Consider the following 20,054-nt stretch of genomic DNA (forward strand, 5'->3'; position numbering starts at 1 on the left):
CGACGTGGATAACAATATCTCTATACTCTCTACACTCGCCAGTTTTAGCTTTAGCCAGCACCGTCTTTAGATTAGCCTTAACGTCGGTAGCCCTGCCCCCTGGTAAACAGTGTATGATCGCTGGATGATTAGTTTTAAGTCTAATACTGCGGGTAATGGAGTCGCCAATGACTAGGGTTTTCAATTTGTCAGAGCTAATGGTGGGAGCCGTCGGCGTCTCAGACCCCACAACGGGAGGAGCAGAGACCAGAGAAGTCTCGGCCTCCGACTCCGACTCGCTTAACGGGGAGAACCGGTTGAAAGTTTCTGTCGGCTGAATAAGCGACACCGGTTGAGCATTCCTACAGCGTTTCCCTCCAGAAGCCATGAGAAAGATGTCCGGCTGCGGGGACCGTGCGAGGGGGTTTATACTAACGTTACTATCTGTACTTACTGGTGGCACAGACGCTGTTTCATCCTTTCCTACACTGAAATGACCCTTGCCTAACGATTGCGTCTGAAGCTGGGCTTGCAGCACAGCTATCCTTGCCGTAAGGCGATCGTTCTCCTGTATATTATGAGTACAACGACTGCAATTAGAAGGCATCATGTTAATGTTACTTAGCTTCGGCTGTTTGAAGTCCTGACGAACCATGTCCAGATAAAACCTCCGGGGTAGGAAAGTTGAATGAAAAAAAAAAAAAGTTGAGTGAGGGAAAAAGTAAAAATATACGGTAATGAAAAAGTAAAAACCGTCAGGTAGCAAAGTAAAAACGGCAACAAAAACGCACAACAGCGTTATAATTAAGTCTATGATTTGATATTTGATAGAGCAGTCTGAGCGGTGGTAGGCAACAGCAGGCTCGTAAGCATTCATTCAAACAGCACTTTACTGCGTTTGCCAGCAGCTCTTCGCAATGCTAGAAGCACAGCGCTGTTTATGACTTCAAGCCTATCAACTCCCGAGATTAGGCCGGCAATACTAAAGTGCCTATAACAACATCCAATAGTCAAAGGTATATGAAATACAAACGGTATAGAGAGAAATAGTCCAATAATAACTACAATCTAAAACTTCTTACCTGGGAATATTGAAGACTCATGTTAAAAGGAACCACCAGCTTTCATATGTTCTGAGCAAGGAACTTAAACGTTATCTTTCTTACATGGCACATATTGCACTTTTACTTTCTTCTCCAACACCGTGTGTTTTTTCATTTTTTTAAACCAAATTGAACATGTTTCATTATTGATTTAATATAATACATAAATAAAGTTAAAATAAAAGTGTTTGTTGTTCATTCAGTATTGTTGTAATTGTCATTATTACAAATATATATTTAAAAATTGGCCGATTTAATCAGCATCGGCTTTTTTTGGGTCCTCCAATAATCGGTATCGTCGTTGAAAGATCATAATCGGTCGACCTCTAATAAGTATATATTAACGTGTTCTGGTGGTTGGTCCTGTAACAACAACTGTGTTCTCTTTGTGCTTCATCCTCCATAATAACAGGTGAATGGTTCACACACACACACACACTCATGTATAGACACACACACACACACTCACTCATGTATAGACACACACACACACACTCACTCATGTATAGACACACACACACACACACACACACACACACACACACACCCGTCCCTGTTGGCTCATAGACTCTGGCAGTGGCCAACTTTTACCTGGACAAAGCAGCTCTTTATACGGCTTGGTATTTGCTAAACATTATATAGACTAGTGTATAGAATATGGAAAGCACCATATGCATAGAAGAGAATAAAGATGTCTATGTTTCTCAATAAGGGATATCAGTGTATTATCCCACCCAGTCTGTACCATATGTTTGGCCTGGCTGGCGTCCGCTGAGCTCTATCTAATCATTCAGCTCTGTGTGCCGTGGCTATGAGCCAACACGGCAACATCTGACCAACCCCAAAAAACACTACCGCTCTCTTTGCTTCTTGCTTCAGAGGCTGGGAGACCGAGAGAGAGAGCGAGAGGGAGAGAGGGAGGGAGGGAGACAGAGAGAGAGGGAGGGAGAGAGGTAGAGCAAGAGGGAGGGAGGGAGGGAGGGGTAGAGCGAGAGGGAGGGAGGGAGAAAGGGAGAGAGAGAGGGAGAGAGAGAGAGGGAGGGAGAGAGAAAGGGAGAGAGAGAGAGAGGGATGGAGGGAGAGAGAGGGAGAGAGGGATGGAGGAAGAGAGAAGGAGAGAGAGAGAGAGAGAGAGGGATGGAGGGAGGGAGAGAGAGAGAGAGAGAGAGAGAGAGAGGGATGGAGGGAGGGAGAGAGAGAGAGAGAGGGATGGAGGGAGAGAGGGAGGGAGGGAGAGAGAGAGAGAGTGAGAGAGGGAGGGAGAGGGAGGGAGAGAGGGAGGGAGAGAGGGCGGGAGGGAGGGAGACAGAGAGAGCGGGAGGGAGACAGAGAGAGCGGGAGGGAGACAGAGAGAGGGAGACAGAGAGAGGGAGAGGTAGAGAGAGAGAGAGAGAGAGAGAGAGAGAGAGGGAGGGAGAGGGAGAAAGGGAGGGAGGGAGGGAGGGAGGGAGGGAGGGAGGGAGGGAGGGAGGGAGGGAGAGAGAGAGGCTGATGGAGCCTGTACAATCAGCTGTGTTCAATGACCACTTGGAACTTGAGAGGGCACTACCATACCAGGATGAATAACTAGAGGTTGTGTTTCTGTTAGTTCTGTCAGCTAAGTGGTGACACCTTGCCTGACACCCTGCTGTAACAATGATGTATAGTGTTAACTGCACTTTACTGGATCTCAGACTAGACATGACATGGACAGGAGAGGAGGAGAGTTGTTCTCTTGAGCTGGGGATTCAGACTAAATGATTCAGGAGGAGAGCTGTTCTCTTGAGCTGGGGATTCAGACTAAATGATTCAGGGGGAGAGGTGAGCTGTTCTCTTGAGCTGGGGATTCAGACTAAATGATTCAGGGGGAGAGGTGAGCTGTTCTCTTGAGCTGGGGATTCAGACTAAATGATTCAGGGGGAGAGGAGAGCTGTTCTCTTGAGCTGGGGATTCAGACTAAATGATTCAGGGGGAGAGGTGAGCTGTTCTCTTGAGCTGGGGATTCAGACTAAATGATTCAGGAGGAGAGCTGTTCTCTTGAGCTGGGGATTCAGACTAAATGATTCAGGGGGAGAGGTGAGCTGTTCTCTTGAGCTGGGGATTCAGACTAAATGATTCAGGGGGAGAGGTGAGCTGTTCTCTTGAGCTGGGGATTCAGACTAAATGATTCAGGGGGAGAGGTGAGCTGTTCTCTTGAGCTGGGGATTCAGACTAAATGATTCAGGAGGAGAGGAGAGCTGTTCTCTTGAGCTGGGGATTCAGACTAAATGATTCAGGAGGAGAGGAGAGCTGTTCTCTTGAGCTGGGGATTCAGACTAAATGATTCAGGGGGAGAGGAGAGCTGTTCTCTTGAGCTGGGGATTCAGACTAAATGATTCAGGGGGAGAGGTGAGCTGTTCTCTTGAGCTGGGGATTCAGACTAAATGATTCAGGGGGAGAGGAGAGCTGTTCTCTTGAGCTGGGGATTCAGACTAAATGATTCAGGGGGAGAGGAGAGCTGTTCTCTTGAGCTGGGGATTCAGACTAAATGATTCAGGGGGAGAGGAGAGCTGTTCTCTTGAGCTGGGGATTCAGACTAAATGATTCAGGGGGAGAGGTGAGCTGTTCTCTTGAGCTGGGGATTCAGATGGAACGATTCAGGAGGAGAGCTGGGGCATGGGATGCTGCTCTCTTGAATGATGCGTGTGTTAGATATTTTATCTTTGAGAGATTTCACTATTTTGTATTTGAGGAAAATGTGTTATTTTTGTTTAAGACCTCTGTTTACTGTGTAAAATGAGTGATGTAATGTGTCGTTCCCCAACTGTAACTCCATCTAACTGTAAGCTGTGTGGTTCCCCAACTGTAACTCCATCTAACTGTAAGCTGTGTGGTTCCCCAACTGTAACTCCATCTAACTGTAAGCTGTGTCGTTCCCCAACTGTAACTCCATCTAACTGTAAGCTGTGTCGTTCCCCAACTGTAACTCCATCTAACTGTAAGCTGTGTCGTTCCCCAACTGTAACTCCATCTAACTGTAAGCTGTGTCGTTCCCTAACTGTAACTCCATCTAACTGTAAGCTGTGTCGTTCCCCAACTGTAACTCCATCTAACTGTAAGCTGTGTCGTTCCCCAACTGTAACTCCATCTAACTGTAAGCTGTGTCGTTCCCCAACTGTATCTCCATCTAACTGTAAGCTGTGTGGTTCCCCAACTGTAACTCCATCTAACTGTAAGCTGTGTGGTTCCCCAACTGTAACTCCATCTAACTGTAAGCTGTGTGGTTCCCTAACTGTAACTCCATCTAACTGTAAGCTGTGTCGTTCCCCAACTGTAACTCCATCTAACTGTAAGCTGTGTGGTTTCCCAACTGTAACTCCATCTAACTGTAAGCTGTGTGGTTCCTTAACTGTATCTCCATCTAACTGTAAGCTGTGTCGTTCCCCAACTGTAACTCCATCTAACTGTAAGCTGTGTGGTTCCTTAACTGTATCTCCATCTAACTGTAAGCTGTGTCGTTCCCCAACTGTAACTCCATCTAACTGTAAGCTGTGTGGTTCCTTAACTGTATCTCCATCTAACTGTAAGCTGTGTCGTTCCCCAACTGTAACTCCATCTAACTGTAAGCTGTGTGGTTTCCCAACTGTAACTCCATCTAACTGTAAGCTGTGTGGTTCCTTAACTGTATCTCCATCTAACTGTAAGCTGTGTCGTTCCCCAACTGTAACTCCATCTAACTGTAAGCTGTGTGGTTTCCCAACTGTAACTCCATCTAACTGTAAGCTGTGTCGTTCCCCAACTGTAACTCCATCTAACTGTAAGCTGTGTGGTTTCCCAACTGTAACTCCATCTAACTGTAAGCTGTGTGGTTCCTTAACTGTATCTCCATCTAACTGTAAGCTGTGTCGTTCCCCAACTGTAACTCCATCTAACTGTAAGCTGTGTGGTTTCCCAACTGTAACTCCATCTAACTGTAAGCTGTGTGGTTTCCCAACTGTAACTCCATCTAACTGTAAGCTGTGTGGTTCCTTAACTGTATCTCCATCTAACTGTAAGCTGTGTGGTTTCCCAACTGTAACTCCATCTAACTGTAAGCTGTGTGGTTCCTTAACTGTATCTCCATCTAACTGTAAGCTGTGTGGTTTCCCATGCAGATACAGACTACATCCACGAGGAGGAAGAGCAGAAGGTGGAACAGATGTTAGCCTTCCTGACTATAGAGTCAAAGCAGGCCGCAGCCAGTACAGCAGTGAGTATATTATACTACAATATGCTACACTATACTACAATATACTACACTATACTACAATGTGCTACAATATACTACACTCTAGTACCTTCCTGACTATGGAGTCAAGGCAGGCCACAGCCAGTACAGCAGTGAGTATATTATACTACAATATACTACACTACACTCTCTCTCGCTGTCTCTGTCTCTCCTCTCTCTCTCTGTCTCGCTCTCTCTGCTGTGGTCTCGCTGTAATGGAATGGGTGTGGATTCCTCTTCTCCTTCCCTTTTGGTCTGTCCTCATCCTCCTCTCCGGAGTTCCCATTGAGGACAACTCAGTCAGAGTGCTGCAGCATTAGTCAGGAGAAAACAGTAAACATTCCCTTCCACTTCAGTGGGAAATACGATATTCTATGCTTTTCCCTTAATGCCGGCCAGATTCTGAGACTGACAGATGGAGGGAGGTCTTCAGTTCTTTGTTTGAAGCTGAAGTTATATGCGGTAAATGTTCCTTTACATTTAATTATCCTTTATGCAGTTGATTTATTTCCATCCGTCGTTAATTTTCCATAATTTTAACTTTTTATTTTTTTCTAACTAGGCAAATCAGTTAAGAACAAATTCTTATTTGCAATGACGGCCTACCAGAGAACAGTGGGTTAACTACCTTGTTCAGGGGCAGAATTACATATTTTTACCTTGTCAGCCCGGGGATTCAATCTAGCAACCTTTCGGTTACTGGCCCAACGCTCTAAACACTAGGCTACCTGCTGGTTACTGGCCAAAATTCTAAAGTGATGCTAAGGTCTGATAAAGGATACCATAGAAGTGCAGTTCTATTGTCCCTTTGGTTGAAAGGAATGAACCTCTGTCTTCATTGAAAACAATTGAAATGAAGTCGCTGCATCTTTGAAAAGCTTCTGGTGTAATCCCCCACCTTAACCTTTTGCAGGTAGACGGAGACCACTTTGTCTGTCTGTGTCCGCTGACTCGGTCGGTTTAAGGCAAATGTTCTTCATAGCTTTGTTTCAAGTCCAAAGTCATATGCGCTTAACGTACAGTTCACTTGGTTCATTTATGATGTAAAGTGTCACTGAGGTCTGATGACGGACGCTGTAGAAGAACTATTACTTTATTGTTTTGGCTGAAAGGACGGAGATATTTAATCTCTGTTTTTCATTAGAAGCAACAGTAATGTCCACTAGGTCTTTGGAAGTTTTGATCTCTACCTTCACCTTCTGCTGGCATACTGACTGCACACTGACTGCACACTGACTGCACACTGACTGCACACTGACTGCACCCTGACTGCACACTGACTGCACACTGACTGGACACTGACTGGACACTGACTGGACACTGACTGGACACTGACTGCACTCTGACTACTACTGTGTGTAGGGTCTGAAAGCCAACGTGCAAAAGGCTGAGAGCAAAAGATTGGACGTCGTTAAGGACAGACTGAACTGAAATGAAATTGATGTTGTCAGTCCCACTTTACTCCTGATGAGGAGAGAAATTGAAACTGTGATTAGCTTTGTGTTGTCGCATCACATTTGACACAGCCAATCAGATAAAGTGATGAATTAATTTCAGTTGATACATCGTGGCATTGAAAATGAGATTAGTGTTTTCACATTTGATTCATCTGATCAAATTGAACTCAAGTGATGCATTCATTTTAATTAATCAATCATAGAACTGTTTACACTTGAACTTGCAGAGAGTCAATCACACAACAGTATTAAAAAATTGGGTTAGATTACAGCCTGAGTAACCTCGGGACCCAGAACCTCTAACACTCTGCCACAAGGGACTATGACCTAAGTGATGTAACCTTTACTTTCACTTGGAAGGTTATTTGTCAGCCTTGTGATGTCCCTGAAGCAAGTTATTTGTCAGCCTTGTGATGTCCCTGAAGCAAGTTATTTGTCAGCCTTGTGATGTCCCTGAAGCAAGTTATTTGTCAGCCTTGTGATGTCCCTGAAGCAAGTTATTTGTCAGCCTTGTGATGTCCCTGAAGCAAGTTATTTGTCAGCCTTGTGATGTCCCTGAAGCAAGTTATTAATACCTGGAGTTAGTCATTATCGGTATGTCGTTGGAGGCTTCTTGCTGGTACAGACTGATCCTCACTGAAACATGTACATCTGTCATATATGCCATGCTGTTTCATACTTTACAACTTTGTAAAAAACGTTTATATTTGTATTATTGAATAGCATTGGTTTTGTCGAAGCAAGCTGTAATCTCCACTTGCTGATTAGGCCAATAGTAAAGGGCATGTTTTCTTACCACCAGTGTAGATATAAGATACATATTTATGTAAAGTCATTCTACTAATGATTTATTTGCATATTCTCATCCAAAGTGTTGCATATTCTCATCCAAAGTGTGGATTTTGGCTGGATATACAGTACCAGTCACACCTACTCATTCAAGGGTTTTTCTACATTGTAGAATAATAGTGAAGACATCAAATCTATGAAATAACACATATGGAATCATTTAGTAACCAAAAAAGTGTTAATTAAACAAATCAAAATATATTTTATATTTTGGATTCTTTGCCTTGATGACAGCTTTGCACACTCTTGGCATTCTCTCAACCAGCTTCATGAGATAGTCACCTGGAGTGCTTTTCCAACAGTCTTTAAGTACTTCCCACATATGCTGAGCGATATGACGATAGAAAAAAGTATATTGTTTCATATTATGCTCTATCGTTTATTTTGTTGTGTCGCAAATCACACTCTTTACAGCAACGTTCTGTGTGGAAGGAAATTTGTAACACAAACAAGCATGGAGGAGAGTGAAACGTGACACAGAGCACAGAGACACGGAGCTCGTACCTAAAAGAGGGGCTACTTCGGTCGCATGGATGTGGTTTGGGTATAAAAAGTCTGACACGGACCAGAAAACCGTCCTCTGCAAAATATGCCGCACGCCGGTCCCAACAACAGGCTCAAACACCACTAACCTCTTTTACCACCTACGCAAGAATCATGTGAAACAGTACGAAGAGAGTCTACGGATGAGACCCCAAAAAAGTACAGTGGAGTGCTCAAAACAAACCCCCGACTCAGGACGATTTATTTTATTTGCAGCTATAGTTGAAGTGTTTTCAATTTACCTTTTTTAGATTTTATAGATTCATATTTTATATTTTATTAAATGCTTAATTGAAAATTTGCACAAAAGTTCTAAATAAAAGGAGAAATAATCAAATATGAGTAAGTACCTTTTATTTGTTGAGTTTAATTCAAAATGTAATAAGAAATAGGCTTTTTTTTTACCTTTATTTAGCCAGGTAGGCTAGTTGAGAACAAGTTCTCATTTACATCTGCGACCTGGCCAAGATAAAGCAAAGCAGTTCGACACATATAACAACACAGAGTTACACATGGAGTAAAACAAAACATACAGTCAATAATACAGTAGAGGAAAATCTATATACAATGTGTGCAAATGAGGTAAGAAAAGGGAGGTAAGGCAATAGAGTTTTACATGTGGTCATTTTATATAAACTATTTATTCATTGAATTTACAGGAAATGTGCTATATCGTGATATGAGGTTTTGGTCATGTCACCCAGCCCTATGCTGAGCACTTGTTGGCTGCGTTTCCTTCACTCTGCGGTCCAACTCATCCCAAATCATCTCAATTGGGTTGAGGTCGGGTGATTGTGGAGGCCAGGTCATCTGATGCAGCACTCCATCACTCTCCTTCTTGGTCAAATAGCCCTTACGCAGCCTGGAGGTGTGTTGGGTCATTGTCCTGTTGAAAAACAAATGATAGTCCCACTAAGCGCAAACCAGATGGGATGGCGTATCGCTTCAGAATGCTGTGGTAGCCATGCTGGTCAAGTGTGCATTGAATTATAAATAAATCAGTGACAGTGTCGCCAGCAAAGCACTCCCACACCATCACACCACCTCCTCCATGCTTCACGGTGGGAACCATGCATGCAGATATCATCTGTTCACCTACTCTGCGTCTCACAAAGACAGCGGTTGGAACCAAAAATCTCAAAATTTGACTCATCAGGCCAAACTACAGATTTCCACCGGTCTAATGTCCATTGTTCGTGTTTTTCGGCACAAGCAAGTCTCTTCTTCTTATTGGTCTCCTTTAGTAGTGGTTTCTTTGCAGCAATTTGACCATGAAGACCTGATTCACACAGTCTCCTCTGAACAGTTGATGTCGAGGTGTCTGTTTCTTGATCTCTGAAGCATTTATTTGGGCTGCAATCTGAGGTGCAGTTAATTGCCGATTTCTGAGGCTGGTAACTCTAATGAACTTATCCTCTGCAGCAGAGGTAACTCTGGGTCTTCCTTTCCTGTGGCGGTCCTCATGAGAGCCAGAACGGTGCAAAGTACAGAGAGATCCTAGAATTAAACCTGCTCCAGAGTGCACAGGACCTCAGACTGGGCCGAAGCCTCGCCTTCCAACAGGACAACAACCATGCCTTTTGGCGAACACCAAACGTGTTTGCTCTATTTTTTTTCTTTAAGCTTTTTTCTGGCCACTCTTCCGTAAAGCCTAGCTCTGTGGAGTGTACAGCTTAAAGTGGTCCTATGGACAGATACTCCAATCTCCGCTGTGGAGCTTAGCAGCTCCTTCTGGGTTATCTTTGGTCTCTTTGTTGCCTCTCTGATTAATGCCCTCCTTGCCTGGTCCGTGAGTTTTGGTGGGCGACCCTCTCTTGGCAGGTTTGTTGCGGTGCCATATTCTTTCCATTTTTAATAATGGATTTAATGGTGCTCCGTGGGATGTTCAAAGTTTCTGATATTTTTTTATAACCCAACCCTGATCTGTACTTCTCTACAACTTTGTCCCTGACCTGTTTGGAGAGCTCCTTGGTCTTCATGGTGCCGCTTGCTTGGTGGTGCCCCTTGCTTAGTGGTGTTGCAGACTCTGGGCCTTTCAGAACAGGTGTGTATATACTGAGATCATGTGACAGATCATGTGACACTTAGATTGCACACAGGTGGACTTTATTAAACTAATTATGTGACTTCTGAAGGTAATTGGTTGCACCAGATCTTATTTAGGGGCTTCATTGCAAAGGGGGTGAATACATAAGCACACACCACTTTTCACTTTTTTTTTCCCTTCACTGTGACTATGTCCATTACATAAAATCCAAATAAAAATATATTTAAATTGCAGGTTGTTATGAAACAACATTTGGAAAAACGCCAAGGGGGATGAATAATGTTTCAGACCTGCTATTTGCCAGACAGGCTGACAGCCGAAGTATTTACTGAGTGTTAGTCTGAAATGGCACCCTATATAGTGTACTACCTTTTAGCCAGAGTCCTGGTCAAAAGTAGTGCACTATAAAGGGAATAAGGAGCAGTTTGGTATACAGGGTATCTGCCTAACGACTCGCTGACCTGATAGTTAAATCATTAGTGTGTTTGAAAACCTGTCAGATTGTCTGCGAGCCGACCATTCCAGTTAACTCACCTCTCGCTGGTCTCTCACCTCTCGCTGGTCTCTCACCTCTCACCTCTCGCTGGTCTCTCACCTCTCGCTGGTCTCTCACCTGTCGCTGGTCTCTCGCTGGTCTCTCACCTATCGCTGGTCTCTCGCCTCTCGCTGGTCTCTCGCCTCTCGCTAGTCTCTCGCCTCTCACCTCTCGCTGACCTCTCGCTGGTCTCTCGCTGGTCTCTCGCTGGTCTCTCGCTGGTCTCTCGCTGGTCTCTCACCTCTCGCTGGTCTCTCACCTCTCACCTCTCGCTGGTCTCTCACCTCTCGCCTCTCGCTGCACTCTCAACTCTCGCTGGTCTCTCGCCTCTCGCTACACTCTCACCTCTCGCTGGTCTCTCACCTCTCGCTGGTCTCTCACCTCTCGCTGGTCTCTCGCTGGTCTCTCGCCGGTCTCTCACCTCTCGCTGGTCTCTCGTCTCTCGCTGGTCTCTCGCCTCTCACCTCTCGCTGGTCTCTCGCCTCTCGCTGGTCTCTCGCTGGTCTCTTGCCTCTCACCTCTCGCTGGTCTCGCTGGTCTCTCGCTGGTCTCTCGCTGGTCTCTCGCTGGTCTCTCGCCTCTCGCTGCACTCTCACCTCTCGCTGCACTCTCGCCTCTCGCTGGTCTCTCGCCTCTCGCTGGTCTCTCGCCTCTAACCTCTCGCTGACCTCTCGCTGGTCTCTCGCTGGTCTCTCGCCTCTCGCTGGTCTCTCACTTCTCACCTCTCGCTGGTCTCTCACCTCTCGCTGCACTCTCACCTCTCGCTGCACTCTCACCTCTTGCTGGTCTCTCACCTCTCGCTGGTCTCTCACCTCTCGCTGGTCTCTCGCTGGTCTCTCACCTCTCGCTGGTCTCTTGCTGGTCTCTCACCTCTCACTGGTCTCTCACCTCTCGCTGGTCTCTCACCTCTCGCTGGTCTCTCACCTCTCGCTGGTCTCTCGCTGGTCTCTCGCTGGTCTCTCGCCTCTCGCTGGTCTCTCGCCTCTCGCTGGTCTCTCGCTGGTCTCACCTCTCGCTGGTCTCTCGCCTCTCGCTGGTCTCTCGCCGCACTCTCACCTCTCGCTGGTCTCTCGCCGGTCTCTCACCTCTCGCTGGTCTCTCGTCTCTCGCTGGTCTCTCGCCTCTCGCTGGTCTCTCGCCTCTCACCTCTCGCTGGTCTCTTGCTGGTCTCTCACCTCTCGCTGGTCTCTCGCTGGTCTCTCGCCTCTCGCTGGTCTCTCGCCTCTAACCTCTCGCTGGTCTCTCGCTGGTCTCTCGCTGGTCTCTCGCCTCTCGCTGGTCTCTCACTTCTCACCTCTCGCTGGTCTCTCACTTCTCACCTCTCGCTGGTCTCTCACCTCTCGCTGCACTCTCACCTCTCGCTGGTCTCTCACCTCTCGCTGGTCTCTCGCCTCTCGCTGGTCTCTCGCCTCTCGCTAGTCTCTCGCCTCTCACCTCTCGCTGACCTCTCGCTGGTCTCTCGCTGGTCTCTCGCTGGTCTCTCGCTGGTCTCTCGCTGGTCTCTCACCTCTCGCTGGTCTCTCACCTCTCACCTCTCGCTGGTCTCTCACCTCTCGCCTCTCGCTGCACTCTCAACTCTCGCTGGTCTCTCGCCTCTCGCTACACTCTCACCTCTCGCTGGTCTCTCACCTCTCGCTGGTCTCTCACCTCTCGCTGGTCTCTCGCTGGTCTCTCGCCGGTCTCTCACCTCTCGCTGGTCTCTCGTCTCTCGCTGGTCTCTCGCCTCTCACCTCTCGCTGGTCTCTCGCTGGTCTCTCGCTGGTCTCTTGCCTCTCACCTCTCGCTGGTCTCGCTGGTCTCTCGCTGGTCTCTCGCTGGTCTCTCGCTGGTCTCTCGCCTCTCGCTGCACTCTCACCTCTCGCTGCACTCTCGCCTCTCGCTGGTCTCTCGCCTCTCGCTGGTCTCTCGCCTCTAACCTCTCGCTGACCTCTCGCTGACCTCTCGCTGGTCTCTCGCCTCTCGCTGGTCTCTCACTTCTCACCTCTCGCTGGTCTCTCACCTCTCGCTGCACTCTCACCTCTCGCTGCACTCTCACCTCTCGCTGGTCTCTCACCTCTCGCTGGTCTCTCACCTCTCGCTGGTCTCTCGCTGGTCTCTCACCTCTCGCTGGTCTCTTGCTGGTCTCTCACCTCTCACTGGTCTCTCACCTCTCGCTGGTCTCTCACCTCTCGCTGGTCTCTCACCTCTCGCTGGTCTCTCGCTGGTCTCTCGCTGGTCTCTCGCCTCTCGCTGGTCTCTTGCCTCTCGCTGGTCTCTCGCTGGTCTCACCTCTCGCTGGTCTCTCGCCTCTCGCTGGTCTCTCGCCGCACTCTCACCTCTCGCTGGTCTCTCGCCGGTCTCTCACCTCTCGCTGGTCTCTCGTCTCTCGCTGGTCTCTCGCCTCTCGCTGGTCTCTCGCCTCTCACCTCTCGCTGGTCTCTTGCTGGTCTCTCACCTCTCGCTGGTCTCTCGCTGGTCTCTCGCCTCTCGCTGGTCTCTCGCCTCTAACCTCTCGCTGGTCTCTCGCTGGTCTCTCGCTGGTCTCTCGCCTCTCGCTGGTCTCTCACTTCTCACCTCTCGCTGGTCTCTCACTTCTCACCTCTCGCTGGTCTCTCACCTCTCGCTGCACTCTCACCTCTCGCTGCACTCTCACCTCTCGCTGGTCTCTCACCTCTCGCTGGTCTCTCACCTCTCGCTGGTCTCTCACCTCTCGCTGGTCTCTCGCTGGTCTCTCACCTCTCGCTGGTCTCTCGCTGGTCTCTCACCTCTCACTGGTCTCTCACCTCTCGCTGGTCTCTCACCTCTCGCTGGTCTCTCACCTCTCGCTGGTCTCTCGCTGGTCTCTCGCTGGTCTCTCGCTGGTCTCTCGCTGGTCTCTCGCTGGTCTCTCGCCTCTCGCTGGTCTCTCGCTGGTCTCTCACCTCTCGCTGGTCTCTCGCTGGTCTCACCTCTCGCTGCACTCTCACCTCTCGCTGCACTCTCACCTCTCGCTGGTCTCTCACCTCTCGCTGGTCTCTCACCTCTCGCTGGTCTCTCGCTGGTCTCTCACCTCTCGCTGGTCTCTTGCTGGTCTCTCACCTCTCACTGGTCTCTCACCTCTCGCTGGTCTCTCACCTCTCGCTGGTCTCTCACCTCTCGCTGGTCTCTCGCTGGTCTCTCGCTGGTCTCTCGCCTCTCGCTGGTCTCTCGCCTCTCGCTGGTCTCTCGCCTCTCGCTGGTCTCTCGCTGGTCTCACCTCTCGCTGGTCTCTCGCCTCTCGCTGGTCTCTCGCCGCACTCTCACCTCTCGCTGGTCTCTCGCCGGTCTCTCACCTCTCGCTGGTCTCTCGTCTCTCGCTGGTCTCTCGCCTCTCGCTGGTCTCTCGCCTCTCACCTCTCGCTGGTCTCTCGCTGGTCTCTCACCTCTCGCTGGTCTCTCGCTGGTCTCTCGCCTCTCGCTGGTCTCTCGCCTCTAACCTCTCGCTGGTCTCTCGCTGGTCTCTCGCTGGTCTCTCGCCTCTCGCTGGTCTCTCACTTCTCACCTCTCGCTGGTCTCTCACTTCTCACCTCTCGCTGGTCTCTCACCTCTCGCTGCACTCTCACCTCTCGCTGCACTCTCACCTCTCGCTGGTCTCTCACCTCTCGCTGGTCTCTCACCTCTCGCTGGTCTCTCACCTCTCGCTGGTCTCTCGCTGGTCTCTCACCTCTCGCTGGTCTCTCGCTGGTCTCTCACCTCTCACTGGTCTCTCACCTCTCGCTGGTCTCTCACCTCTCGCTGGTCTCTCACCTCTCGCTGGTCTCTCGCTGGTCTCTCGCTGGTCTCTCGCTGGTCTCTCGCTGGTCTCTCGCTGGTCTCTCGCCTCTCGCTGGTCTCTCGCTGGTCTCTCACCTCTCGCTGGTCTCTCGCTGGTCTCACCTCTCGCTGCACTCTCACCTCTCGCTGCACTCTCACCTCTCGCTGGTCTCTCACCTCTCGCTGGTCTCTCACCTCTCGCTGGTCTCTCGCTGGTCTCTCACCTCTCGCTGGTCTCTTGCTGGTCTCTCACCTCTCACTGGTCTCTCACCTCTCGCTGGTCTCTCACCTCTCGCTGGTCTCTCACCTCTCGCTGGTCTCTCGCTGGTCTCTCGCTGGTCTCTCGCCTCTCGCTGGTCTCTCGCCTCTCGCTGGTCTCTCGCCTCTCGCTGGTCTCTCGCTGGTCTCACCTCTCGCTGGTCTCTCGCCTCTCGCTGGTCTCTCGCCGCACTCTCACCTCTCGCTGGTCTCTCGCCGGTCTCTCACCTCTCGCTGGTCTCTCGTCTCTCGCTGGTCTCTCGCCTCTCGCTGGTCTCTCGCCTCTCACCTCTCGCTGGTCTCTCGCTGGTCTCTCACCTCTCGCTGGTCTCTCGCTGGTCTCTCGCTGGTCTCTCGCCTCTCGCTGGTCTCTCGCCTCTAACCTCTCGCTGGTCTCTCGCTGGTCTCTCGCTGGTCTCTCGCCTCTCGCTGGTCTCTCACTTCTCACCTCTCGCTGGTCTCTCACTTCTCACCTCTCGCTGGTCTCTCACCTCTCGCTGCACTCTCACCTCTCGCTGCACTCTCACCTCTCGCTGGTCTCTAACCTCTCGCTGGTCTCTCACCTCTCGCTGGTCTCTCACCTCTCGCTGGTCTCTCGCTGGTCTCTCACCTCTCGCTGGTCTCTCGCTGGTCTCTCACCTCTCACTGGTCTCTCACCTCTCGCTGGTCTCTCACCTCTCGCTGGTCTTTCACCTCTCGCTGGTCTCTCGCTGGTCTCTCGCTGGTCTCTCGCTGGTCTCTCGCCTCTCGCTGGTCTCTCGCCTCTCGCTGGTCTCTCGCTGGTCTCTCACCTCTCGCTGGTCTCTCGCTGGTCTCACCTCTCGCTGGTCTCTCGCCTCTCGCTGGTCTCTCGCCGCACTCTCACCTCTCGCTGGTCTCTCGCTGGTCTCTCGCCGGTCTCTCGCCGGTCTCTAACCTCTCGCTGGTCTCTCGCCTCTCGCTGGTCTCTCGCCTCTCACCTCTCGCTGGTCTCTCGCTGGTCTCTCACCTCTCGCTGGTCTCTCGCTGGTCTCTCACCTCTCGCTGGTCTCTCGCCTCTCGCTGGTCTCTCGCCTCTCGCTGGTCTCTCGCCTCTCACCTCTCGCCGCTGGTCTCTCGTCTCTCACTGGTCTCTCGCCTCTCGCTGGTCTCTCGCCTCTCGCTGGTCTCTCGCCTCTCGCTGGTCTCTCGCTGGTCTCACCTCTCGCTGGTCTCTCGCCTCTCGCTGGTCTCTCGCCGCACTCTCACCTCTCGCTGGTCTCTCGTCTCTCGCTGGTCTCTCGCCTCTCGCTGGTCTCTCGCCTCTCACCTCTCGCTGGTCTCTCGCTGGTCTCTCACCTCTCGCTGGTCTCTCGCTGGTCTCTCGCCTCTCGCTGGTCTCTCGCCTCTCGCTGGTCTCTCGCCTCTCGCTGGTCTCTCGCCTCTAACCTCTCGCTGGTCTCTCGCTGGTCTCTCGCTGGTCTCTCGCTGGTCTCTCGCTGGTCTCTCGCCTCTCGCTGGTCTCTCACTTCTCACCTCTCGCTGGTCTCTCACCTCTCGCTGCACTCTCACCTCTCGCTGGTCTCTCACCTCTCGCTGGTCTCTCGCTGGTCTCTCACCTCTCGCTGGTCTCTCGCTGGTCTCTCACCTCTCACTGGTCTCTCACCTCTCGCTGGTCTCTCACCTCTCGCTGGTCTCTCACCTCTCGCTGGTCTCTCGCTGGTCTCTCGCTGGTCTCTCGCCTCTCGCTGGTCTCTCGCTGGTCTCTCGCTGGTCTCTCGCCTCTCGCTGGTCTCTCGCTGGTCTCTCGCTGGTCTCACCTCTCGCTGGTCTCTCGCTGGTCTCTCACCTCTCGCTGGTCTCTCGCTGGTCTCTCGCTGGTCTCACCTCTCGCTGGTCTCTCGCCTCTCGCTGGTCTCTCGCCGCACTCTCACCTCTCGCTGGTCTCTCGCTGGTCTCTCGCCGGTCTCTCGCCGGTCTCTAACCTCTCGCTGGTCTCGCTGGTCTCTCGCCTCTCACCTCTCGCTGGTCTCTCGCTGGTCTCTCACCTCTCGCTGGTCTCTCGTCTCTCGCTGGTCTCTCGCCACTCTCTCCTCTCTCGCCTCTCACTGCTCTTTCGCTGCCCTCTCGCTCCCCTCTCACGCTCCTCTCTTGCCACTCGCCGCCCTCTCGCTGGTCTCTCGTTGCTGCCCTCTCGTTGCTGCCCTCTCGTTGCCGCCCTCTCGTTGCCGCCCTCTCGCTGCTCTCTTGCTCCTCTCTCGCTGTGCCGCCCTCTCCCTACTCTCACCTCTCACTCCTCTCTCGTCTCTCGCTGCTCTCCATATTTTTTTCCCAACACTCTTCTCCGTTTATCATTGTTTTTGAACACCACGTTAGATTCATTAGGTTCATTCCTCTCACCCTTCCTCTCTCTGCATGTCTCTCGTTCTCTTTCCATTCTATATATTTTCTTCTCTCTCCCCATCGCTCTCTCTCCACATTCTCCCTCTTTCTCTTTCTCTCTTTCTTTCCACACTCCTCTCCATGTGTTGATCCATGTTTGCTAAGAACAGCTTTTGGTTTCAAGGTAACCAGGAGCGCTGCTTTGTGCCTTAATAATTTCTCATTAATTGGAGAGGGGACTACTGTGTGGGCAGACAAGAGGAGGGAGGGAGGAGGAGGGGGAAAAAGAGAGGATGCAGAGAGAGATGGCGCAGAGAGAGAGGGGGCAGAGACGGAGGGAGATGAGAGGGAGAGAAACAGAAAGAGGGGAAATGTGAGAGAAGGCTGAGAGAGATGGAGAGTGAGAGAAGGGGATGCTGTAAAGGGGTGTCTAATACCAGTAATTGTTTTACCGAGGCTGACCTTTCTCTTAGCCATGCAGAGAACAACAGACAGACATCCTCAGACCATATATACTGTTATATTACCTAGCCTGGTCCTAGACCATATATACTGTTATATTACCTAGCCTGGCCCTAGACCATATATACTGTTATATTACCTAGCCTGGTCCTAGACCATATATACTGTTATATTACCTAGCCTGGTCCTAGACCATATATACTGTTATATTACCTAGCCTGGTCCTAGACCATATATACTGTTATATTACCTAGCCTGGTCCTAGACCATATATACTGTTATATTACCTAGCCTGGCCCTAGACCATATATACTGTTATATTACCTAGCCTGGTCCTAGACCATATATACTGTTATATTACCTAGCCTGGTCCTAGACCATATATACTGTTATATTACCTAGCCTGGTCCTAGACCATATATACTGTTATATTACCTAGCCTGGTCCTAGACCATATATACTGTTATATTACCTAGCCTGGTCCTAGACCATATATACTGTTATATTACCTAGCCTGGTCCTAGACCATATATACTGTTATATTACCTAGCCTGGCCCTAGACCAGGTACCGGTGGATCCGTGAAGACCTCTACCCTGAACCCTGGCGGCCATGTTGGCTGTACATAGAGATGGATGACTTTCCTTCCTTGTTACAATTCAAGGCAGAAAGGAGGTGGAGCACTCAACAAAAAAGGCAGACCAGCTGGGGACATGGAAATGCTATTTCTAGGGGGTTTAAGGTTAGAATTAGGTTAAAGGTTAGAATTAGGTTTAAGGTTAGGGTTAGGAGCTATGGTTAGTCACTATCTGGCATGGTGGGTTTTACAGAGAGGTGGAGGAGGGGCTACCTGTCACTATCTGGCATGGTGGGTTTTACAGAGAGGTGGAGGAGGGGGGTCAGCTACCTGTCACTATCTGGCATGGTGGGTTTTACAGAGAGGTGGAGGAGGGTGGGGGGGGTCAGCTACCTGTCACTATCTGGCATGGTGGGTTTTACAGAGAGGTGGAGGAGGGTGGGGGGTCAGCTACCTGTCACTATCTGGCATGGTAGGTTTTACAGAGAGGTGGAGGAGGGGCTACCTGTCACTGTCTGGCATGGTGGGTATTACAGAGAGGTGGAGGAGGGGCTACCTGTCACTATCTGGCATGGTGGGTTTTACAGAGAGGTGGAGGAGGGTGGGGGGGTCAGCTACCTGTCACTATCTGGCATGGTGGGTTTTACAGAGAGGTGGAAGAGGGTGGGGGGGTCAGCTACCTGTCACTATCTGGCATGGTGGGTTTTACAGAGAGGTGGAGGAGGGGCTACCTGTCCCTATCTGGCATGGTGGGTTTTACAGAGAGGTGGGGGGGTCAGCTACCTGTCACTATCTGGCATGGTGGGTTTTACAGAGAGGTGGAAGAGGGTGGGGGGGGTCAGCTACCTGTCACTATCTGGCATGGTAGGTTTTACAGAGAGGTGGAGGAGGGTAGGGGGGGTCAGCTACCTGTTACTATCTGGCATGGTGGGTTTTACAGAGAGGTGGAGGAGGGGCTACCTGTCACTATCTGGCATGGTGGGTATTACAGAGAGGTGGAGGAGGGGCTACCTGTCCCTATCTGGCATGGTGGGTTTTACAGAGAGGTGGAGGAGGGTGGGGGGGGTCAGCTACCTGTCACTATCTGGCATGGTGGGTTTTACAGAGAGGTGGAAGAGGGTGGGGGGGTCAGCTACCTGTCACTATCTGGCATGGTGGGTTTTACAGAGAGGTGGAGGAGGGGCTACCTGTCCCTATCTGGCATGGTGGGTTTTACAGAGAGGTGGGGGGGGTCAGCTACCTGTCACTATCTGGCATGGTGGGTTTTACAGAGAGGTGGAAGAGGGTGGGGGGGTCAGCTATCTGTCACTATCTGGCATGGTGGGTTTTACAGAGAGGTGGAGGAGGGTGGGGGGGTCAGCTACCTGTTACTATCTGGCATGGTGGGTTTTACAGAGAGGTGGAGGAGGGTGGGGGGGTCAGCTACCTGTCACTATCTGGCATGGTGGGAGCGAGAGTACCTGACCCTAAATTAAGAAAAGCTGTACAGACTCATTGAGCATAGCCTTGCTATGGAGAGGTCGCCATAGAAATGTGTAAAAAATGTTGCTGCTGTGTTTGCACATTGTGGTATTTGGCCTAACAGATATATGGGTTTATCAACGTTTGATTTGTTTTCAAATTCTTTGTGGGTCTGTGTGATCTGAGGGGAAATATGTGTCTCTAATATGGTCATGCATTTGGCAGGAGGTTAGGAAGTTGGGTCTAATTGTGTTGCTGTCTTGCGGCTCTGTGGGGTCTGTGAACAGAGCTCCAGAACCAACTGGCTGAGGGGACTAGGTTTGAAGCTTTTTCTTGAGTGGGCAGCTTGATGAAAGCCAGGCAATATTTAGGTCACCCAGAAAATATACCTCTCTGTTGATATCACATACATTATCAAACATTTCACACATGTTATCCAGATACTGACTGTTAGCACTTGGTGGTCTAT

The 20,054-nt window shown here is 50.4% G+C and overlaps 1 protein-coding gene across 2 annotated transcripts in view; it reads left to right on the forward strand.

Moving 5' to 3' along the window:
• rnf123 (ring finger protein 123) overlaps window positions 1-20,054 on the forward strand; it is a 257,414-nt gene that overhangs the window by 222,436 nt on the left and 14,924 nt on the right. For both annotated transcript variants that reach the window (XM_029692856.1, XM_029692857.1), the window contains exon 36: window positions 5,195-5,289. In XM_029692856.1, the coding sequence (XP_029548716.1) occupies window positions 5,195-5,289 (95 nt within the window). The remainder of the gene's footprint in view (window positions 1-5,194; window positions 5,290-20,054) is intronic.

Source organism: Salmo trutta, chromosome 16 (assembly GCF_901001165.1).
Source record: "Salmo trutta chromosome 16, fSalTru1.1, whole genome shotgun sequence".
Lineage (NCBI taxonomy): Eukaryota > Metazoa > Chordata > Actinopteri > Salmoniformes > Salmonidae > Salmo > Salmo trutta.